We start from the raw sequence: 24,004 nt of genomic DNA, 5'->3' as shown, positions 1-24,004 counted from the left end.
AAGTGGGAGGGAAGTACTAAGGGTTTTCTCTGTGGGGTATCTCCTGTTCCCAGAGTGTATGTTTCTCAAAAGACTTTTCCTGAAACAAAGCAGAAAGTAACTGGGGACACAGTTTAACTCTGACCTTGGCTTTGGGAGGCTGTGAATGGATTCATTTATTTATCACGGGTGGGCTTCCTTCTATGGGGTCGCACAGAGTCGGACACGACTGAAGCAACTTAGTAGCAGCAGCTGCATGAGAGTACTTGCCTCTCTGCACTGGAAGCTCTATGACCAGGCTGATTAAATGGGGCCCTGTCCTCCAGGAGTCTTGCAAAGGAGATAAGATGTGTCCCCATGGCACTAGTAAAATAAAGCCTCTTTAAAAGCCCCAGGATGGATGCTCACAGGATCAGTCTCAATTCATCTGAAGTTGGATCCAAACTGATCACTTTGAGCCCAATCCCCCTGGAGTTGTTAACATGGGTTAATAAGCCTTTGGTGACTCTCTTACTTTGAAGAAAAGTGAAAGTGAAAGTCGCTCAGTCATGCCCGACTCTTTGCAACCCTATGGACTATATAGTCCATGAAATTCTCCAGGCCAGAATACTGGAGTGGGTAGCCTTTCCCTTCTCCAGGGAATCTTCCCAACCCAGGGATAGAACCCAGGTCTCCCGCATTGCACGTGGATTCTTTACTTTGAAGAAAGGAACTCCAAAACTTTTCAGAAACAAAGAGTCAAAGATAGTTTTGGGTCTGAAAACTTGCTTCACATTCTGAAAAGCTGAGTGCTGTGCACGCATCAGACACTGTGACTGATGATTTGGAGAATAATAAGACTAATATCCTAATCCCAGCTCCTAAAAAACTTGGAGGGTGGTGGTCAAGACTGATAGTGGAACAGAAGGGAGGAGGCAAGTGTAGGATTTATGGGCCTTAGCTTAGAGCGCTAGAGTTGGCACTAATGTTTAGAGGCTACAGTATGTTTGGCTTTTTCACTTCTAATTTACCTTATTTCTTTATTCATTTCACTTTATTTTATGAATGGAAGTATTGATAGAACATATTATTTTAGAAACTTTGGGACATCAAAAAGAATTTAACACTGCCGTTTCTTCCAGTCTTTTTATTTCTCCTGTCCTGCCCCTATTTTAAAAAATTAAGCTCAGGGCAAATATACAACTACACAATTTTGCATCCTAGGATTTTTTTTTCTTCACTTCATTGATTTGTTTATTAAAAAATATTTGCATACCCACAACTCAGTAGACACTGGTTTTAGGTGCTGGGGAGGTAGCTGTGAAGAATATAGACAAAGTCCTTGTTCTCAAGCTTGCATAAAGCATGTGTGTGTGTATGTGTGTATGTACAATAAACTAATTCACAAAATGTTTCCGGTGATGATAAATACTATGGAAGAAAATAAAGCAGGATAAGGACTGTGTAGTCAGGGAAGACCTCCCTGATAGGAGGAGACCTAAGGCACTGGGGAGGGAGCTCCATGGAGACTGGGAGAAGCACATTCCAGGCAGAGGAGGAGGTCCATCCAGCGCACACCCTGAGGTGGGAGTGATCTTGGTGTGTGGGGAGAACAGGAAGGGCCTGTGTGGCTGGAGCTGGTGACCATGAAGAAGCCGGGGAACTGCCTTCAGAGAGGTAGCAGGGGCCAGATTATATAGAGCAGTAGAGTGCAGATGTTTTGAGGGGTGTGTAATTTTAACCTCCATCCCAATGACATGACTAATAAAAGTGTCCAATTTAGAATTTTGCTACAAACAGGAATGAAATTGCAAGCTATTGAACCAGGAACCTTCCTAGCTGAAATAAGACATTCCTATTCAGAGGTCCTGGGAAGGAAATGGTAGTCCAATTCAGTAGTCTTGCCTGGGAGATCCCATGGCCAGGAGGAGCCTGGAGGGCTACAGTTCATAGGGTTACAAAAGAGTCAGACATGACTTAGCAACTAAACAACCACAGCAATTTAGAGGACTACAGTTTAATACAGAAGTACTCTTGTTGATAGTTTTAAAATCCCAAATTCTTGAATAATCCTTATTAAAATAATTCTAGCATAGTCGGGAAGCTGCTTACAAGAAAAGTCAGAAGTGGATTGTTGTTGTTCAGTCCCTAAGTCATGCCCAACTCTTTGTGACCCCATGGACTGTAGGGTGTCAGGTTCCTTCGGGCCATTGTAGTGGTTTCTATTCCTCCAGGAGCTTGTGGACAGGCTGTCAGAGTTGCTCTTACGTGCTCACCCCTGTTTCTAGAGGCTCCATGGAACAGACACGACCCCCAGCATGGGAGAGCTTTGCTTAATTCACAAGGCAGCTCAGCCAGACCCAACTCATTGGAGCCCTTGGTCCAGAATGTTCTCCTGGCTTTACCTGGACAAGAACAAGGGGAATCAGGACAAAATTTGTTGCCTCCAGAATTAAAAGCAAATAAAACCCAAGTCTTTTATTAATATATCTTCCTTGGAATGTAACTAGCTTAGACTGAATATTCATGTTCAGAGTATTTGTAGCCCTGTGTATCTTGAGTCACATGATTAGCTGGGCTATAAGCTATGGGGGCCAGAGACCGTGCATTATTCTTCCGGGTACTCCGGTGCATGACCCCACAGTTGGGTATAGACTCTTTAGGTGTCAGTCTTCACAGTAAGATTAATCACAGCATATCCTTCCCAAACAGAAACTCTGGGACCCAAGGAGCAAAGGCCACCCCTGGAATGCTACTGTTTTGAAAGTAGAGGAAGTAGTTGGAAAGGCCCAGACTGCTGATCATGTTAGGCGGCAAGGATAAGGTGCCCATTTTGGGATTATGATCGAAATGTTAGCACACCATGCATCAGCTCCAGGAATATGTTTCAATAATTCGTTAATCACTTAGGAACAGAAAAATGAAAGGCTTAAAGCAGCCATATTCATTAAGATTGGTTCCTCTGTAAAAGGGAGCCTTATACTTCATAAAGTTTGTCTAAACACTCATAAAGGAATTCACACTAAGGCTCATCCTCCAGCTATCTTTCCTTTACAGATTGAGAAATAATTTACCATCATGTGTATGTAAATAGCGATGAGTCAACCATTGGTTAAAAACAAGGCTGTAGAGGATTTCGGTTTATCATTACCAGTACTTGATTTCTTTATTTTGGCAGAGGTTTCTCATGCGCTTTCTTCCTCTTTCTGCTCTGAGTCACCTTTTAATAACAAACAAGGAAAAGGGTCCTGAGGCTGTTTGCTGACAGAGAAGGCTATGAAAATCCTCTCAATCTGTATTTTGGGTACAGTTTACATGACTTATTGTAAATGGATTTTTATGAACTAACAATTCCAATAGACAGTCTCACTGTTCTTCAGAAAGACAGTTTTTTTCCTGCTACTGTCTATGCAGTGTGGCTTGTATATATTTATGACTTAGAGTCATGTTTTGGCCTGTGAAGCACAAAAGCCTCTCTGCAGCCAAGTGTTGTCAGTGCTAATACATGCCCTTTACGTCCCACATTCCTTAATTGCTTCAGAAGCCTTGCCTGATAGGTGAGCGGTCCTCACACCCTGATGAGAGGGGGAAGGTCATTGGCTCGTCTGCACAGAAGTTTGGATTGTGCTTCCACGTGAAGTGGCAGAAGCCCTGGCCAGCCAGCCAAGGGAGCCCTGTGGAGGCATAGGGAGCCAGAGTCTAGCCCGGAGGCCAGTCTTGTGGCTGCTGGGTGTTTTCCCCCTGAGTCTGTCAAGAGCCCGAAATGTGACCGACCTTGTCAGGGTGGTGGCTGAGACTTCCCGGCCAGGTAAGAAAATAACCTGGGTTTCCTTCATCTAAGACATTTCCACCACCTGCCACGTGCCAAAAAGAACGGTCATTCTTCTCGCATCCAGAGTCAGTGGTGTGTGGGAAGCCAGTCCTGATCCTCAACCTGTGCTTTATCTCTTGGGACAGGTGAGTGTCCTCACAGACCAAGTAGAAGCCCAGGGAGAGAAGATTCGGGACCTGGAAGTGTGTCTGGAAGGGCACCAGGTGAAACTCAATGCTGCCGAAGAGATGCTTCAACAGGTACGGGCGGGTGAGGCCCAGGGCCTTGGGTCCTGCCACTGCTCATGTGCGTGAGCCCCTTTCTGGGTCCAGGTTGAAGAGCTCCCTGCTTCCTTTCCAGTCCGGCCTGCAGGGACGGTTGGACGCCCAGCTTGCGGTGTTTACACAGCAGGTGAAACCAGAGGGGGAGGGCGGGGAAGGGCAGGCCTGAGAGGAATAACCTGTCGGGCTGGTTCCACAGATCCCCAAGGTACTTTCTCCAGGCCTGGTTTAGTGAGGAGCTCCCCCTCATATTACCACGCCAACCACATGGGACACGCTGGCTAACTCCTCGTGACCAAGTAGTCCTCGGTTCTGGCACGGCCCTGCTACCGCCTTTGCCCTATGAGTGGCATCTGGGGTTTTCAAAAGTCGGTTAGCTTATTTTGCGCCTCTTTCCACCCTCACTCTTCCCCTACTTGCTCTGTGTGCCTTTCTTTGATAAAATTGATCACATTATTACATAAATAATATTTTAATATAGTTTAATATGTATCAAAATGAAAAAAATTAGCTGCTCTTTTACCATTCAAAAACATCTCTTTAATGTCTTCTTGTTTCTTATTGGCCCTTTTTGCTATGTGTACATACGATATACAAAACATATTTGTACCAGAGATGTGATTTAGTTCTCAGATTTTCTATGCTTAACATCATAGAGGGAGTGGGTTTTTTTTTTTTTTTTTGCCATTTTTAAATGTTGCTGTTGTTGTCTTTACTATCACTTAAAGATTTTTTTTTTTTGTAAAAATGTTATAGTTAATTGACTTCCTGAACAATCTGACCCCATTGTAAATAATGAGCAGCAGTTTTCAGGAAGAGGTGTTGAATTTTTGTTTAGTGTTTTCAGAATCTGTTGAGACGCTAATTAGAAGTTGTATTTCATGAACTAATGTGATATATCTAGTTAATAGGTTTCCTTAACTTGCGTTATTTTTGCATTTCAGTTATTTTGAAAAACCATTACTGAAGTTCATGTGTGTACACTTTGTAGCTCTTGGTATAGTACCTGGCACATAAAATGTGCTCACTAGTTATTTAAAGAATGAAAGTCCTTCTTTTAAAATGAGTGGGTTCAATTAGAAGACTGCTTATAATCCTTTCCCCCAAGTTCTAACTTTTTTTTTTTTTACTGGTCAGCATAAAATTCAAGTTATTTCTCTACAGAATAGTAATGAACACAGGCTTTGAATATAACCTCTGGTCTCAGGATAAGTGTCTTACTTCCCAGGTATTTTTTAGCTTTGAGTGCATTTGAGTAACTTAAAAAAAAAATCAGTATTTTTATGCAAATGTCTTTTTAGAAAGTAGTTCCAACAGCTCTGAAACTGTTTTTAGTTTATCCTTTCACTGCTGATTAATAAGTTACCATGTTTGTGGCTTCATTTGATTTTCTGTTTAAATAGTGTGCCATTTCTCTTGCTCATCATGTTCCCTGGAAATCTGAATGACAATAGGAGTACTTTTTATTTTTAAAAGTTGAATCTTCCTTTTGAAGACTCAGGAAAAAAAAAAAAAAAAGACTCAGGAAAAAAAAAAATAGCCTGGTGGAAAAATCTCAAAAAGCAGAAAAGCATTTTCACAGGAATGCATAGGATAACCCACTAGATTATATTTTCAAGAAGGCAGAAGGTGCAGTTCTGAGACGGGCACTAGGGAGGAAGATGACGGAATGCTGTAAAAAAAAAAAAAAGAACTTAGACGTAGTCCAGGAAAACTTGCATGTGGAAGGGGACGTGTCAGAAAAATGGCAGAAGGTTAATGTTTCAGGAAAGTCGTGCCTGGTGAGTAACCAGTCACATAATCGGAGGTTAGAGAATGGTCCATTGTGGTACCTGAGCTCTCTGACCACCGCCCTTCTGCTCATCCAGGGCCCCCTACGCCCCTCTCAAGATAACGTTTCTGCTTCCTTGTTGAGTCTCTGTACCAAGGAGTTCGATGTTGGCTCCCAGCCCCACCTCAGGGAGGTTGTCTTGTCCTCCTAAGCATTATCCCATAGACTGGATTTTAGACTTTAAAAAAAAATTATTGTTTTTCATTTTTGGCGGTGCTGGGTCTTCATTGGTGCACAAGGGCTTTCTCTGGTTGCAGCGAACAGAGGCTACTCACTGGTTGCGGTGCTCAGGCTTCTCGTTGTGGTGGCTTCTCTCGTTGCACAGCACAGGCTCTAGGGTGCAGGCTTAGTAGTTTCGGCTCTCAGACTCAGTAGTTATGGCGCACGGACTTAGTTCCCCTGTGGCATGTGGAATCTTCCCAGACCAGGGATCAAACCCTTGTTCCCTGCATTAGCAGGCAGATTCTTATCCACTGGACCACCAGAGAAGTTCAGTAGACTTTTTTAAAAAGTCGTAAGCTCAACTACCCCCTTCATCGTGTTTATATTCCAAATCTTCTTTCTTGTGTGCTGTGGGTGAGGTAGCAGTCATGTGGTTTGCACGTACCATAGGTGGATGTCTTGGCTTGATAGATTTTAGAAGGTAGTAGCTCTTACTTGCTCCCTCTGGGGTTGAAAGATCTTCCTGAACTTAACCAAGTTATTTTTATGCCCATAACTTTCACCATGTTCTCTCAGTCCTTCAAGGGTAAAATGAAAGCAGTGTGCTAATGTACTCCTCTCCTGGAGGATTCTGAGTTCAGTTCTTATGGGGCCTCTGAGGCATCGCTCCCACTCGTGTGTTTGCTGGGCTTGGTGGTGCCTGAACTGGAGATGGTTGGGTTGCCAGCTCTAAGTCCCACGTTGAATGTTCTGCACGTGCTAATGCTTCTCTGAAATCTGCTTGATGCTGTTTGAAAAGATGCTTAATTATTGCACCACAGTGCTGATGTAATGCCATGTATAGCTTGGAGTGTGTACATAAGTGTCCTCTTAATTGGGGACAGGCAGAGACTTGCCTGATCTGACTGTGATATCCTGGGCCCTGGGCTCATGGTAGAAGCAGGCATGACTCATGTCTTTGAGGCAGAAAATGGACACAAACAATTGCCTCTTTCTGCCAGCCCTCGAGACCATTCTTGCCTGAGCCAACCTGACCTCCTGTTAAAGGCCCAGGAGCTCTGAAGGAGCATGGGGCCTGCTGACTGCACATGGACACTGCTTCCCTTGGAAATGCATTCCTAGCAGCCCTGCCCTTTGAACAAGTCCTGTCTGAAGTGGCAGCTGACCGCCCGTGGATGCCCAGTATTGCTAGATATTCCAGTTTTCACAAGAAGCTGGGAATTCACATATAAGGATTTAAAGATTGGTCTATTTAACATCTTACTGACCAGAGACATATTAATATGTCTTTTGTTACCTGAATGTTATTGACTGGAGTGTTTCAATATTATTCACTAACATAACAAATCAGCTGCAGCAGGTATTAGTATCTGTAAAAATCCCCAATAATGTGTTAAAAAAAAAAAAAGGCAGCCAATTTAATGGCCACCAACGGGAAAAAGAAAAAAAGTTTGAACCACACAATATTTACCATCAGGCTAAACCTGGCCCATGAACCTCTGATCTTGATTCCAGACTTGGCCTCTTGGGCCAGCTGGAAGACCACTGTTGAGGCAGGGTGGACTTATGGAAACCCATACTCAACCACGTAACCCAAACCCTGTGCATCCATGAGCTCCAAACCCCACTGTGCTGTCTCTCCCCACAGCTGTTCTCCTGACCACTGTCAGCCTCCCTCCAGGAGCCCAAGAGGGAGGAAGTTAGTTTCACACCTGACTTGTGAGCCAAGGACCCCTCAGCCTGGTTTGGCCTGCCCCCTCTCCTAAGTGCTGATCTCTTTGTTGTTGTTCAGTCACTAAGTTGTATCTAGTTCCTTATGACCCCATGAACTGCAGCATGCCAGGCTTCCCTGTCCTTTATTATCTTCCAGAGTTTCCTCAAACTCATGTCCATTGAGTCGCTGATGCCATCCAACCATCTCATCCTCTGTTATCCCCTTCTCCTGCACTCAATCTTTTCTAGCATCAGGGTCTTTTCCAATGAGTCAGCTCTTCTCATCAGGTGGCCAAAGTATTGGAGCTTCAGCATCAGTCCTTCCAGTGAATATTCAGGGTTGATTTCCTTTAAGATTGACTAGTTTGATCTCCTTGCTGTCCAGGGACTCTCTCCAGCACCACAAATTGAAAGTATCAATTTTTCAGCGCTCAACCTCCTTTATGGTCCAACTCTCACATCTGTACATGACTACTGATCTCTTAGCTCTCATCTGTTTTCTTCTACACACTTAACCATCTGGTCTCCAGAAAGGGAGAGCATGAAGACCTATAGGCATAGACAAGTGAACCAGGACCAAACCGAATCAGCACAGAGACAGGGCTACGTGAGATACACATAGATTATGGATACGTTTGAGGGCAAAATACTTCTTATCTGTAGTCTGTTGAAGAACGTAGGGTGGGAACAGAGCATCCATAAATACCCCTTAGGACGGATAACACCTATTCTCGTATGGTCTCTGACTCACTGAGCATGTCTAGATTCCCCAGGGAACCTTCCCCATTAGGAAGAAACATTTCCCAGGAAATGTACAAGTGGGTCTTCAAAGGGCCACAGCCTGAGTCTATTTTCACTGGTCTGAGTATGGAGCCCACAGGGCTGAGATTTGCCCCTTGGTTCCTTAAGCAGGTCATGAAGTCCCTGGTGGCTTTTTCTAGAGCGGGGTTCTCTGAGAGGTTCCTCTGCCTCTGATTGCTGACCCTTCTCCAGAGGGTGATGATTTCAGGGAAGAAGCCAGTGCGTTCAGTGGAGATGAGCTTTCATACAGAGCTGGCAGCCAAAGGGAGTACTTTCCAGAGACTGGCCGTCAGCAGATGTAATCAATGTCAAGAACAGAAGCCATGTTTAGTGCCAAGAAGAAAGGATATGGAATCTGAGGTGGGAGGAGGAAAGCCTGCAGAGCTCCTTGGAAGACACAGTCCAGCTTTGGGGAAACTGGAAGGCCCCCTGGCTCTATTTCAGTCCTCCTACCTGACCTGGAGCTCCAGGCATCAGGTAACCTCATTTGTGTTGGCTGCCTTTTAGGTGAGGTGTGTGCTATGCTTAGTCACTCAGTCATGTCCTACTCTTTGCGACCCCACAGACTGTAGCCCGCCAGGCTCCCATGTCCATGAGGATTCTCCAGGCAAGAATACTGGAGTGGGTTGCCATGCAACTAATTTAAATGAAAATTAACCCAGGGATCAAACCCATGTTTCCTGCATTGCAGGCAGATTCTCTACCCTCTGAGCCACCAGGGAAGGTGAGAGATGGAGAATGACAAATGGAGGGGGTTTGGAATCTGCAGACATGACTTTCTGCAGATTTAACACTTGAGCTTGATCTGGATAAGTCAGTGAACCTATGTTCTTATTTATAGAGACTGAGGATGACAGTGTGGACTCTGTTCTGCCCACCTCTTAGAGCTGTAGTACAGTTCTTCCAGTTTTGTAAAAACTGGACCATCGCATAATGGCCGGGAGAGTGAGGGACCCAGGCTCAGCTCCAGCCCCTGAGTTGAGTGAGGGACCAGTGTGCCCAGATGTGTGAACACAGCAAAGCGTCGTCAGCACCCAGTTCATAAATTCCTAAAGAGCACCTTGAGGGAGGTATTTCTGCCTCAGAAAGGACATTAAACAGAGCTATGCACATGCTCCTGTGGGAACACAAATCTGTCCAGGGAGACAGGGCACTTGAGTCATGAGTGAAGAAAACAGGGATTTGCCGGTTGTTCCCTAAAACTCCCCGTGGGAGATTCATGAGGCAGACGACTGCTTTTCTCAGGTTTATCTCATTTGCTGTTGAATCTCCAGACCACAACGTGAAGTAGGTGCTTTACCCCTTTTTACAGATGAAGTAAAGGGACTGAGGTTCAGAGAGATGATTTAGTTAGTGGGGACTGAGTCAAATCCAGCTTGAGTACGAGCCCCTCTCCCTGCAAGAGACTTCCTGGCAAGGCCTTGGCCTCTTACCTCAAAGGGCAAAGGGACACATTTTTCCTTTCAAGTCTTTCCATGGCCCGAACTCTCATTCTGGTTTCAGGTTGCCAGTGTGGCTACAGCCCTCAATCATTGGCCAGTAAGTCCCTGGGTCAGGTTCCACGCTTAAAGATGGAGGTAATTGCTTCAAGATGTGGCCCTTTAAGGAGAGTCTAGTTGAAAGGCAAGCTCTTTTTATCAGCCCCACTCAGACTCTGAGCTTTGGAAAAAGGAAATGACCGTTTGCTCTGAGAGGGAAGCTTTTTTTTCCATCTCCAAGAAAGGAGATGTATTGGCCCTTCTGGAAGAGATTACTGGTCGTGGTGAAGTGAGGGGGGTGGGTGATAATTTTATTCATTGGTTTTCTTCCTAAAGTTTCATTATCCAGTTTCATGGCCCTTCATAGTAAGAAACACAAACCACCCTCGTCTCATACCACCCTCTGTTTATCCCCTGCCTTCTCTCATTTATACAGGCAGCCTTGAAACAATCAGGAGAGCAGACGTTATGAAATCGTTGCCTCTCGTCAGCCCCCCTGCCTGCTCATACTGCCCCCACCCCACCTATTACAGTAGCTGTATGATTGGGATAGATCCCAGCAGAATCCCACCCTGTGGGTCTGAGTAGGTGCCAAACCTTCTAGACAAATAGGCTGGACCCAGAAATCACTCCAGTCTTGGGGATGGGTGCTCAGGATCCAAGAATGTTATTCTTAAAGGGTAACCAGGATAAAAGAAGCTAGCAAATGACAGGAAAAAGGAAAAAAGAAAGGTCAGGGAAATGGAAAGGGAAGATGGGGTTACACTGATGAGAGGATTCAGGGTGAGTCAGTGGGTAGAGAGCTGAGAAGTGAAAGTGTGGGCATTGGTCCCCGGAGCCAGGACGGCTTCTATATTCTGTCCGCTGAAGGCCAAAGCCGAGTTGCAGGCGTGCAGACGTTTTCTTGAGAAGTAACAGGAAGATGAGGAAGAGGCAGCAAGAGTAGATTATTCTGTTCAGGGCTTGGCTGTGAGGGGAATAAGCGAGTGGAGAGAGAAAGAGAGCCAATGTTCGCACTCACACCACACACAGAGTATGCCTGCCCGGTCCAAGCACTAGGGAGCTGACGGTGGTCGCCGGAGGGGAAGGAGGTCAAGAGGGAAGTTTCTTTCAAATGTCAGAAATTTGATCATGTTTATAGCCTGAGGGATGGAAGCTGATGGTGAGGGAGAGATTAAATGCCTGTCAGATCCGGATGATTAATGGCCCTACCCTAGAGTAGCCCAGACTTGGTGGGAACTTCCTCTAAAGGCAGTACAGAGGTGAGGGAGGGCCCAGGTCCCTGAGAGCAGGCTTCACTCTGCTCTACCAGCTAGAGGGAGAAACAGAACTAGGACTTAGAACAAAGCCCAATGCTACTGATTAACCAGGGAGTAACCTGAGTCTTCAAGCCGAGAGAGGATGGCGTGGAGGACTGTTCAGCCACAGGAAGGTGGGTCAACTGGGGCAATTCAGAAGAAAACCCTGGAATCTATGTGTCTTTTAACATATGCTTTTATTGTGCAACCTGGAAACTTACTGGGCTCGGGAGCAGTTCTTTTTTTTTTCTTTAATTTATTTATTTTTTAATTGAAAGATAACTGCTTTGCAGAATTTTGTTCTTTTCTGTGAAACTCGGGAACGGTTCTTAAGATGGTAGAGCCTCACAGAGGTTCTGATGGTTGCTGCGTTCAGTCATGTCAGGCTAGCCTCAGAAAGGAGTTGTGGACTTGCTTTCTCTGGGACATGATTCAAGAGAGAGAAATGAGGGCTTCCAGGAAACTTTGAAACAGAAGGATGTAAGTTCAATGACTGATCAGATGATCTTTAAGAATCTTTTCAGTAAATAAAAGGAGAGGTTATTTGAGGAGAAGAGGGGAATAGGGTGGGGTTTAGAGCTCAAAGAGAATGGAAAAGATTTGGAACAATCTCTGAAAGAAACCAGCCAGAGAAGAATACAAGTTTTACAGTTTGGAATATCAGCTGTAATTAGATAGAGTAAATTTGTGTGGAAACAAATTGGCATCATTAAGTGACTTTTACCAGCAGTTCTCAGGCCGTAGGGAGTGGAAACATAGGCAACAGTCTGAGGTTTGGCACGGACTGGGCACTGGTGAAGCAAACACACTTCAGACCTAGGGGCAAGAATGAGTTGGAGGGAGAATTTTCTGGTGCAGAAATGGCACAATGGAGATGACAAGCCTTAAGGTATACGGTGGCTATGGAGGTAAATACTGCATAAAGGAAGTTGATAAACTAGGAAAATAGGGAGTTATTAAGTAACTAGTAGCCACAGAAGTCAAAATTAAAGATGATTTGAGTAAGTAAAAGCGCTAGTTGAAAGGTCAGAGTATTGTGGCTAGAGGAGAGAATTTCAGAGTTGAAGATTTTAGAAGCAAAACACATACATTCTGGATCAAGATGAGGGTCAAGTAGTAGCTTAGATGGTAAAGAATCTGCCTGCAATGCAGGAGACCCAGGTTCAGTCCCTGGGTTGGGAAGATCTCCAGGAGAAAGGAATGGATACCCACTCCAGTATTCTTGCCTGGAGAATCCCATGGACAGAGGAGCCTGGCGGCCTACAGTCCATGAGGTTGCAAAGAGTCGGACATGGCTGAGTGACTAAGCACACACATGATAATTAGGATAGAGGCCGTAGCACACAACAATGGCTGGAGACTGTGCTGGGCTTGGAGATGAGGAGGTGGAGCTGGGCTGGGATAAGACTGGCGAAGGCTGATTTTGAGTTCAGGGACTAGGATGGTACTTCTCAATATAAATGACAAAGACTGGGATGATGATAATGAAAGGGGGAAGCACATGCTAATAGATGCAAGCTCGGAGAGAGTAGGTAGAAGTTTTACTAACAGTAGGCCGTGTGAAGTTAGGCAACCCCAGGCTTCTAATTAAGACTTTGGTGTGTCTAACTGAAATGTCCACTTGGAAGGTTAGTATGACCAGTCAGAACACTGCCATTATCAATTGGAATGCTATTGGAACTTTGATGCAACCAATTTGAACATTATCCTTGTCAACTTTAACATTGGTATGACCAGTTACAACCCAGCATTTAAAACAGCCAGAGGGATTCTGGCAATAAAGGAAGCAGAGTAGATTCTAATCTTTAAGAGAGATGCCTTATGAAGCTTTTTTGAATCCCACTTGTCTTGGTAGGATTGGGTCAAGATATTGTATATTGGGTCAATATCTAGGTCAAGATATTGTCTTATATCTTGACCGCTAGTCAATAGACGACTGCATAAATACCATCTTAAAAGACTCAAGCACTCCACAGGAGCTGTGTTTTTAACTCTCCTGTCCCTAGGCCTTGGCATCTGATAGTTGAACAAATGATTGAAGTCTCATGGAAGAAAACTTTCTCAGTTCTCAGCACTCCAAAGCAATTGTTATTATGCTATGGATCTGGACTTCTAGAATCATCCATTTTTCCTTTTGCACTGCTGGCTGGGAAATTCACACACATTGTACTTAATCTCTAGCTGTGAATAGAACTTTCAGTTCAGTTCAGTCACTCAGTCATGTCCGACTCTTTGCAACCCCATGGACTGCAGCACACCAGGTATTGCTGTCCATCACCAACTCCCAGAGTTTACTCAAACTCATGTCTTTCATGGTGATGCCATCCAACCATCTCATCCTCTGTCATCCCCCTCTCCTCCTGCCTTCAATCTTTCCCATCATCAGGGTCTTTTCCAATGAGTCAGCTCTTCACATCAGGTGGCCAAAGTATTGGAGTTTCAGCTTCAGCATCAGTCCTTCCAATGAATATTCAGCACTGATTTCCTTTAGGATGGACTGATTGGATCTCCTTGCAGTCCAAGGGACTCTCAAGAGTCTTCTCCAACACCCCAGTTCAAAAGCATTAATATAGATAATATTGATCATCGATAAAGAATAGAACTTTAGGGTCTGAGTTTTATGCCAGAAGCCACTCTGGCTTCATCTTCTTTCCTTACCTGATTTAAGTTTTACAGTTTATTTTTTAACTTGAATTGTCTATTTGCAAACTGCCTCAAGTAGATGAAAGGACCAATAAATCTTGGGCTCATTTCTTCGTCTTGACTGCCTAGTCCCTGGGTGAGGGTTTGTTGAGACAATATATGTAAAGCACCCAGCAGTGTTGAGCACAGAGGAGGTACTCAGTGAATCTGTGTCCACCCACCCCTGCTCTCAACACTGGGCTCCCTTATCTGGCTAACTCCTCATGACCAAGGGGCCCCACCTTTGCCCTGTAAGCCAGTTTCACATCTGGCTGGCTCAGGAAGAGCTGGCCTCCTCAGCCCAGTGCAAAGCTCATTTTGCTGAATGCTTTGGGTTCTAGATACTTACTCTCTCAGGTTAGCAAATGGATGGTTTGTAGCCTGGCTTTCAGTGATACCAACGATCTTTGGCCTAGGAAATCATCTTGTCCAAGTTAAAATCTGTGTCTCGTGTGGTTTGGTTTTATGAGTTGAAGACGGTTCATAGTACATTTGTGGCTGTAGGGTCAGATTGTTGAGATCACCATTCTTGTACTAGGGTTGGGTTGCTTAAGATGACACAGAAAGTTCAGACCATGGCAGGATGCCCTTTCCACCTGCTCATGTCAGTGGTTGCCTTCCTAGGGCCTCTGAGGGCTGTATCATAGTCTCCTTGCCAGGACTTGTGTGTCCAGTGTCTGTCGGGTGGCAGGATTTGGGATCTTGTGGAACATTGCCTTTTTGCCCGTGGAGAAATGTTACCCCTGGACTGTGGGAGGTCCGCCTGGCTTTTGAGACCCTTCATAATTCCTAGTAGTGCTAAGCAGGTATTTCGCCTATCACCTTTGTTTTTCATCTTATTTATGCTTATTAAGTGCACGCATTAATGGCAGGTTGTTGTCTGCTACTGCTTTAGACTTGGCAGGACTACTAGGAAAGATACATACCACAGAAGATTATACTATAACCATTCAGTAAATAATCACCGAATATCTGCTTTATGTCCTAGCTCCCTTCTAGATTCGTTGCAGCGAGGTCTTAACAGTGAGATGTATGGAAGACTGGGCTGAATATTGAACTAAGCCCAGGAGATGATATGGAGACTTTGGTTTTGAAACATATATTATGAACATTAGCTTGTTTTTTTTTTGTTTGTTTATTTTGGTGCAGAGAATCTGCTGCCTTTGCTTTAAAAATAGACATGGAGAAATTTTGTTCTCTGAGCCAACCCATCTATTTTTCTCTAACCTGGAAATAATGAATAATTTTTCTCTAACCTGGTTTCTATGGACAAATGTGTTTTCTTGAGAAACATAGCTCACATTGACTCTCAGAGCACAGAGGATAGCATCAGGGACTGTGCAATCCCTGAGTAACCCACCATCAACCCAGGCCTGTTCCAGTGTGACTCACATGTAACGGTTTCAATGTACAATGTAGAGACTGCCTTACGTGCTATGCATGGAGTTACAGTTGTTCATACTGCTATGGAGATTTGTGATTTTGAGATCTGTTTTTGCCTGCAGGAGCTACTAAGTCGTACATCTCTTGAGACCCAGAAGCTCAATCTGATGACCGAAGTGTCTGAGCTGAAGCTCAAGCTGGTGGGCATGGAGAAGGAACAGAAGGAGCAGGAGGAGAAGCAGAAAAAAGCAGAGGTGAGTGCGATAAACCACCCATACTGTCCTAAGCTCAGATCAGGGGAAGCTATCCTAATGTGGCCTCAGGCCATCTGGTCAACCCCAAGCCTGACAGCCACTGAGTGCCAGAAACATCTATGCATCAAAGACTCAGTGATCTGTTAATACCAAGTTATCAGGTTTTGCTGTGGCTGCAGATTTCAGCAGTGCCCAAACCACCCCGTTTTGGCTCTAGGCTTTATCCTACCTCAGGCTGCTGGCAAGGATGGAAAGGAGCAGACAAGAGTCAGAGGGACACAAGAGGTCTCCTGTGAGAGATGACCATGTGCTGGGATGGCCACTGTCATTGTTCATGGAGTCTGGAGACATCCTTTAATATGCATTTCAGTGACCCAGTTGCAGCCCCTAGATTTTGTGTTTCTTTTCTCCTGATGGCTCCTGTGGGTGAGCCTGTACACAGGCTTTCTCTTAGAGAATGTTTTCCTGTGACTTGTTTTGGTTTTGTTTTCTCAGGCTTCATACGCCATTGATTGGAGCATCCACCTTCTGTGTGTCTCTACCCACAAGCCTCTCTATTCGTATACTGTGCATTCTGAGATGTGGCATTGTGAGATGTGACAAGAAGAGTAGCCTTTAGGTTTAGAAATGCTTTGGCTCAATTAACTGACCTAACTGATTAATACCTCTTTGAATTTCAGCAAGTTAACTACTTAATCTCTCTGAACTTCCATTTCTTTATCTGGAAACTGGGTAATTGTCTTATGAAATCAGAAAAAAAAATAACAAAAGTTAAGTCTGTATCGTATGATCTGGCATCCTTGCTTCCATTAAGGCATATCTAAAATCTAAAGATGGACATTGTTCCTTTCAATTAAGCACAAACATCATTGTCCCCTGAAACCTGGCACATTTGTGTTTACTGGGTAAATGCTGGCGATGGAGACACTGCTAATATGTGGGGCATATTCCTTGTGTTGCTTTTGAGAACATGCTCATTAGTAAGAAGTATAGTTTCCAAAAGAAAATTTATCTCCATTAAGCTGAGGACACTATCTTCCAGGGATTAAGAGTACACGCTCTTGAATCAGATCTCTTGGCTGTAATCCAAGCTCAGCTACTCCGTAGCTCTGTGATCTTAGAAAAGTAATTGAACCCCCGCCCCCAAACCTGTGTTTCTTCTTTTGTGAAATGGAGATTAGTAATACGATTTGCTCAGTTGTTCTGAGGACGGAAGGACATCATGTGTATGCATAGTCCTTAGCACAGTGCTGGATAGCAAGCTTTTATTAGTTACTGCTGATTGTGTTGTTGAGTGTGCTACATTATTGACCTACTGCAGAGTTCACACAGACTGAAAGCCTCTCTGTGTGAAGTGTCAATTGAATAGACTAGACTTCTTCAATGTCCAGAGAGAAGCAACTGCATTTTCTCCAGATTTAGAGTTCTTTTACCAATATTTCAAGACATGTGACCACATGTGGATATACATTCAGGCTTGGGGGCAGAAGACTTAAAATCATAGAGACCAAAACCATGGAAAGAAGGAAGGAAAAGAAACGAAAGGGGGGGGGGGGCTATTAAGTCACATAACTGGAACAGTCTAGGGTTTTAAAAGCTGATCACATTAGATCCAGTTGGCTTTACCATGTCGTTAGAAATCAGGTTTAATGTCTCATTTGTTCTTGGCTTCCCAGATGGCTCAGTGGTAAAGAATCCACCTGCCAATGTATAAGGTATAACAGATGCCAGTTAGATCCCTGGGTTAGGAAGATTCCCTGGAGAAGGAAATGGCAACCTGCTCCAGTATTCTTGCCTGGAAAATTCTGTGAACAGAGGAGCCTGGCGGGCTACAGTCCATGGTGTTGCAAAGAGTCGGACATGAATGAGCATGCATGCACCAGCTTATTCTCAGGAAGGCTCTCCCACATGTGACGAAGGTGGCCAAAGTTAGCCTTAGATCCTACTATAGTGGCCTCTGCAGAGAGAGAGTTTCTCTTTCAAAGGTTCCCCAGGATTGCATCTCACTGGGCTAGTTTCGCTCAAGTGCTTTGTTCTGAACCAGTCACTGTAGTGGATGTGGGCCTTAGAGAGTCAGTTCATGGCAGCAGAATGCTGGGTTAGCACTGAGCTGGATCCGTTCAGCTCCTTTCTGGAGAAGGAAGGGGAGCCCCCACTTCTAGGCCACTTACCACTAATACAGTCATTTTACTGTTTGCTTTAATTTTTCTTTTCTGAAGGATTATTTTTCAGTCTGAGTTTTTGTTTTTGTTTTCCATTAGGCTGTTCATATATGGGGCACCATAAGCCCTAAGCCCCTGGCCTCAGTTCTACCAGATAACAGCCCTTCCCAGCTGCTAGTACAAGCATTAGGTTTCCTTCCACGTGGAGGAATTTTTCAGGCCGTTGAACTTGTGATATTCAGTGACCAGCCCCCTGACCTGAAACAACTTTCTCATTCTTGTAATTGAACAGGATCTTTGCTAGTGTGTTCAGACCCAACACTACCGTCTGTAACTCTCTGGGGCGCCTGAGGCTCAGAGCCATGCAGAGGGCTGCTTAAGCGCACTATTGTCCTGTGCGTGAAGGTGTTTATTTTGTGTGAGATGTTTGGCCAGCTCAGGTCACTGAGGGCGTAGTAACATGATTAAAGGGAATGTTGCTTCTCATCCTATGCTGCTGCTGTTTTTCTAGTGAATGTACCTAGCCTAAGGCCTGATTGCTTACAGTTTGAAAGAGGCAAGCCTTTTTTTTTTTTCTTTTTTCTTTTGAGGTAGCCAGATCTGAACAAACTTTCTCTGTGTAGCTCAGGACTTATCCTAAGCCAGTATCCTGTTGCCCTATAGTCAGTATGGAAGTGATTACAAATGTTCATATATAAACCCGAGGACTTTGAGGTGCAGGTTTCCTTTTAAACAAATACAATCCTGACAGCCAGCTCACTCAAGAGTCGCTGGTGACCCTTATGAGATGTGGGTGAATACTGGGTTTCCTGTTTACTGTACCTTTTCTTCTGAGCCTTTTGCAGTGGTTCTGGGTCATTTCAGGGGACCCATGTTTGGGTCTGTTAGGTTTATGCCTGAAAAGTAGGATGATAGGAAAAGTGACCAATGAGAAAAGTGATAGATACCACAATTGGGAGGATGGGACATGAAAGAAAGCGATCCAGAGACAAAGGAAAACCTCTGGGTTGTGCCCCTACAAAGTTATGGCCCTTGGAGAGATCTTCCTTGGAGAAGGGCATCTGGCTTCCAGCACTGGGTATGCAGGGAGCCTGCAGCTGCATCCCCTTCTGCATGTAGTACCAGAGCAGCCTTCCAAAAGGGGAGCAGGGACCCAGCGTGTGCTGGGAAGTGGAGTTACCTGATGGGTCAGGAATATCAGAGAGAGACCCAGAAACAGTCTCTAGGATTTCCTGGCAGAAAATGGAATGTCTTATAGCACAGATGCTGTTGTCATGCTCATTTTCTCCCTATGGGTGGGACTTTGGAAAGGAAGGGTTCTGATTTCTGAACTGGGGCAATCAGAATGATGGACTTGGAGTACAGAGCAAAGACTGGGATGATTGTGTTTGCTCCGAGAGGTGCTAGCCTGACTTTGGAGAGTTTTACTATTCTTGTTTTTATTTTATGTATTTTATTTTATTTACTCATTTTTATTTGTATAGGAAATATACTCCAACAATTCATAAGTTAAGAGTTCAGAAAGGTATATGCAGCAAAATCTCTTCTTCCCCGGCCAGCAGGCAGGCGCCAGTGTTGTCAGTTTGTTTTGTATCCTTCAGAATTATCCTATATATGGATAAGCAAATTTAGGTGGGTAAATTATCTTCCTCATTTTTGCACAGATACACATTACTTTAGATTTTCTCTTTTTTAATGAGCAGTCAGAGTTCGTTTCATATCAAGCACATTAAAATTTTTCTTTCCTCATTTATATTTATATATTATTTCACTCTCTACCCCCATTTATTTAGCCATTTCTCTCTTTTTGGGAGGACATTTGTTTCCAAGTGTTTGTTCTTATAAGTAATGCTGTTGTGAATAAATTTGTAAATGTGTGAAGATATTGAAGTGAAATTGAAAGGTCAAAGGGTACATGCATTTGACCTTTTGACAGGTGTGGAGGTGATATTCCCACCCTGACATGTCAGAGTGCCAGGATGGTACTAAACTGAGCATGAAGTAAGAGGGAGAAAAACAGCTAAGTAAAACTGTGAACAAGTTTAACAGGTAGGGTAGGATAGGAAAGACTGATTATGGGCGCTGCCCAGTAGTCTCTCACAAAAAAGTATCATTAAAAAAAAAGAAATTTGATGGTTTGCAAAGCAGGAGGAGTAAATAAAATGAGCTGAGATTACAGAGTAGTGATTAGAACCTCATAAATGTCACCTGGACTTCATGACATGAGGCCCGAGAATGGAAACACTGCTACAAAAGGCTCCACTGTATGGGAGAGAGACAGACCTGTTGAGAGGGGAAATGGGCTAGCTCTGAAAATAAAGGATTTTAAAGTACATTGAAGTGGCAGGCCTGAGGATGCACATGCTGGAGAACAGCGCTGCCACATGGATAGGAGGTTGAGAGGAGAGTGTTCCAGAATTGCTGGGGTGCACCACGTGGTTACAGGAAGTGGAGGAGGAAAATAGGTGCACTCCTGATCCAGATCCCCAGGCTGATGGAGGCAGACAAGGGCAGGAATGGGAGGGAGCAGCAATTTGGAGAGTTCCTAAAAAGACTCCTCTAGGCTTCCCTAGTGACTCAGAGAGTAAAGAATCTGCCTGCAGTGCAGGACAGCCACATTCAGTCTCTAGGATGGGAAGATTCCCTGGAGAAAGGAATGGCAGTGCACTCCAGCATTCTTGCTTGGGAAATCTCATGAACAGAGGAGCCTGGCGGGCTACAGTCCACAGGGCTTCAAAGAGTTGGACACGACTGAGCGACTCACACTTTTACTTTCAAAAGATTCCTCCAGCTAAACACCTAAGTATTGAAAGGCTGCTTTTTGTTTTTGCTTCTTCCCTACCCCTCTTGTTTTTAGTTTCTGCCCTGAATGTAGATAAACCAGGAAAACTCCCACTCTGGCTCTAATGCTAAAGCAAAGCTAGAAACTAGTTTATGAAGTAGAAGTGAAGAGTGTCTTGGGAGCGAGTAGCCATTGTTATTTTGAGACTTCATGACAGTGGAGGAGGGGAAACTCACCATAGACTGCCATGCACTATAGACTTTGGTAAGGCTTACCTTTGAAAGTTCAGACAAAGAAGAGATGACTCAAAAATATTGAACTGCTTACAAATATAATTATTTCTGACTGTGTAACCTCACAAATAATACCAATAAAAAGGAGAAGCTTAGAGATACCTTGAGAGAAACTAGTTTTCAAAGGGGCTTGTTCAAAAGGTCGAAAGGACAAATAAAAGTGCACCTGTATGAACAGTTATCAGGAAGGGCAAACCCCACTCAAAGGGACAGTGCCGAGGGCAATAGGGAGATTTCCCTTTAAAGTTCCCTGCTCAGTGAGAAGGTCAAAGAAAGAATGGGCTTGGTTCCGCTGATGCTTCTCACAGGTGCACAGGTGCTTGCTGTGAGTGAATTTTAAGGAATCTGAGAAATCAGTGAGTTGCTGAAGAACTGGAAGTAACCATTTTCTCCTCCTTCTCTTTTTTCAAAATGGCAAAGAAAGAAGGGTTCTACAAAATTCAGTCTGTGGAGTTTGAAGTCAACCCTGTGATGGTTTGTGAGAAGCTAGAAGACAAAGTAGGGGTCTGTGTCTGTTAAGAGCAAGTCATGTCTGTTGGGCCTCACTGGTTTGGCCAGGAGTACATCCTGCAGCATTAGGCCTGGAAAATGCCCACTTTAGTGAGGCATCACATGTGGAAACACTGCTTCGGATAGTCTTGCGGATAAGATACAGGAATTTAGGATGAATGTCAAAATAGGTACCAGTTCAGTTGCTCAGTCGTATCTGACTCTGTGACCCCATGGACTGCAGCACAGCAGGCCTCCCTGTCCATCACCAACTCCTGGAGTTTACTCAAACTCATGTCCATTGAGTCGGTGATGCCATCCAACCATCTCATCCTCTGTCGTCCCCTTCTCCCACTTTCAATCTTTCCCAGCATCGGGGTCTTTTCAAATGAGTCAGTTCTTAACATCAGGTGGTCAGAGTATTGGAGCTTCAGCTTCAGCATCAGTCTTTCCAATGAATATTCAGGACTGACCTTTAGGATGGACTGGTTGGGTGTCCTTGCTGTCCAAGGGACTCTCAAGAGTCTTCTCCAACACCACAGTTCAAAAGCATCAATTCTTCAGTGCTCAGCTTTCTTTATAGTCCGACTCTCACATCCATACATGACTACTGGAGAACCATAGCTTTGACTAGATGGACCTTTGTTGGCAAAGTAATGTTTCTGCTTTTTAATAAGCTGTCTAGGTTGGTTATAACTTTTCTTCCAAGGAGCAAGCATCTTATTGGTACCCAAATGATAATGAATAGTGCCTTAAGGTTCCTGCTAGGAAGATTTTTTTTTGTAGAGGGTCATGTCATCTGCCCTTAGTCTTCCTGCCTGGTGAGCATTTTTAGTCCATTGGATGCTGAAATAGAAGGCCTTGAAGTTGTGATGGTAGGAAGCCAAAGAAAAACTAAACAAGTCAGTTGACATTGGGATTCATGAAGACCCACAGGCTGCAGTGATGGATAAGTTGGCAGAAAAAGAGTAAAAGAGAGGCCAGAAGAACCTGAGTAGTTCAGAGTTCCTGAAGGTAAGGAGTAAAAAGAAGGAGCACGCAGCTTGAGGACAGAGAACACGTGTGTGGATCTGACCAGGAGGCGGGCACTGACCCCTTGTGTGGTGGAGACAGAGCTCCAGCTCATTTGCCTGGAGACTGGAGCTGGGGATGAGGTGACGAAAATCAGGGTCAGTGGGTCTAGACCCCTCACTTGAGAGAGGTACCAATGAAGGGAACAAGAGAAGAGTGAGGGCACCAAAGTTCTTGAAACTTACGTAAGCGAGAGAAGAACAGGTCTGAAGACAGGCGGGGCCAGTGGCTAGGAGAGACTAAAGGTTCTGCAAGAGTGGCCAGTATGGGAAGCGAGCCTGGGCTTTTGTTGTCAGCGATCAATGTCATGTGGGCCTTCACTATGTCCCGTGACCTTGAGATGTTTTTGATTGCTCTCCCAGTTTGTCTCCTTCATTCCTTACGGGTCAAGTACTTGGTGGCAAAAGAAGCACTGGGGGAAAGTGAACTCCCATTTATCGAAGGCCCCTGTGTGCCAGGCGCCATGCAAGCTGTTTACCAAAGTCAGCTGAGCCCAGGGCGGCCCGCCTTCTGTCACGGATTCTGGGTGAAGACAGGGTGGGGCCCTCTCCGGGCTGGTTTAGGTGAGCTAGCTCCAGGGCAGAGTGGCCGGGAGGCCAGGGGCCCGCTCACAACAGCCACGCCTGCAGTGCAGCTCCCCAGGTTCAAGTGGAGCGGCTGGCGTAGGGCCCAAGCCCAGTGTCCTCTCAGCCCCAAGCTGCCACCTGGACCCGGCAAGTTTAGGGGGCAGGAGCCTTTCTTTTTAAAGAAAACATAGTTTCTATTGGGGATGGAAACCTTGCCTGCCTGGGCAGGCACCACGGGGCAGACCCCTCAGCATGGTGCTTAGAACGTCAGAGAAGGTGGGCAGAAAGGGGCCAAACACTGTGATTGGCTGCCACCCTGGCCACCCTAGGCTCTGTGTAGATCTGTTGCCAGCCATCTGCTTCACTCTGCCCACAGTCTTCCCCAGCCTCCCGGGTATCTTGTTGATGTGAGCAGTACCGTCATCTACCATATCACCCAGTTCCCGACTCCTCGTCTCCTTTACCCCCACCCAGGTGAGGGGTCAAGAATGTGCCTTCTTGACATCACTGAGACTCGTTCCCTCTCTGACCTGACCCAGGCAGAATTAGTCCCTCACCACTCTCTGAAAGCCCCACTGTCTTCCTGGCATAGCACTTATAACCATTTGTGGTTTTTATTTGTGTGTTTCTCCTCACTCACCCATGAGTGCCACTGCTTACTGTGGCCTTGGGTCCCTGAAGAATGCCACTAAATGTCTGTGGAGTAGGTAAAGGAAAGCCCAGTGGAGCTGCTAGTCCAAGAGATTCAGAACTAAGTACGTATAAATTCTAAAAGTTGCAGTATTTTTCCGAAGTTGACATAAAAGGCCAAAATGTTCTTGAGGCTTCAGAGGAGTCAGGTGTGGTGTTGGGCGTGAGGGAGTGCTTAGGGTTGGGACCTATGAACGTGTTGTGTGCTGTATGTCCCTGGTACTCAGGTGTTGGTATGTTTGGGGAGGGAGTTGGTGTGTGTAGAAGGGGTGTGTCCACACGTATGCCCATCTCTGCTG

General features: G+C 45.0%; 1 protein-coding gene across 8 annotated transcripts in view; it reads left to right on the top strand.

Annotated features, from left to right (window-relative positions):
* PPFIBP2 (PPFIA binding protein 2) overlaps nt 1-24,004 on the top strand; it is a 155,343-nt gene that overhangs the window by 88,606 nt on the left and 42,733 nt on the right. For 7 of the 8 annotated variants that reach the window (XM_052652524.1, XM_052652526.1, XM_052652530.1 and 4 more), the window contains 2 exons: nt 3,916-4,029; nt 15,521-15,652. In XM_052652524.1, coding sequence (XP_052508484.1) covers nt 3,916-4,029; nt 15,521-15,652 — 246 coding nt within the window. Of the gene's footprint in view, nt 1-3,674; nt 3,767-3,915; nt 4,030-15,520; nt 15,653-24,004 lie in introns of those variants that run through there. The other variant, XM_052652531.1, reaches the window with a different exon arrangement.

This window comes from Budorcas taxicolor, chromosome 15 (genome assembly GCF_023091745.1).
Source record: "Budorcas taxicolor isolate Tak-1 chromosome 15, Takin1.1, whole genome shotgun sequence".
In the NCBI taxonomy this organism is placed as follows: domain Eukaryota; kingdom Metazoa; phylum Chordata; class Mammalia; order Artiodactyla; family Bovidae; genus Budorcas; species Budorcas taxicolor.
The sequence above is the reverse complement of the archived record's forward strand: the minus strand, read 5'-3'. Positions and strand labels throughout refer to the sequence as shown.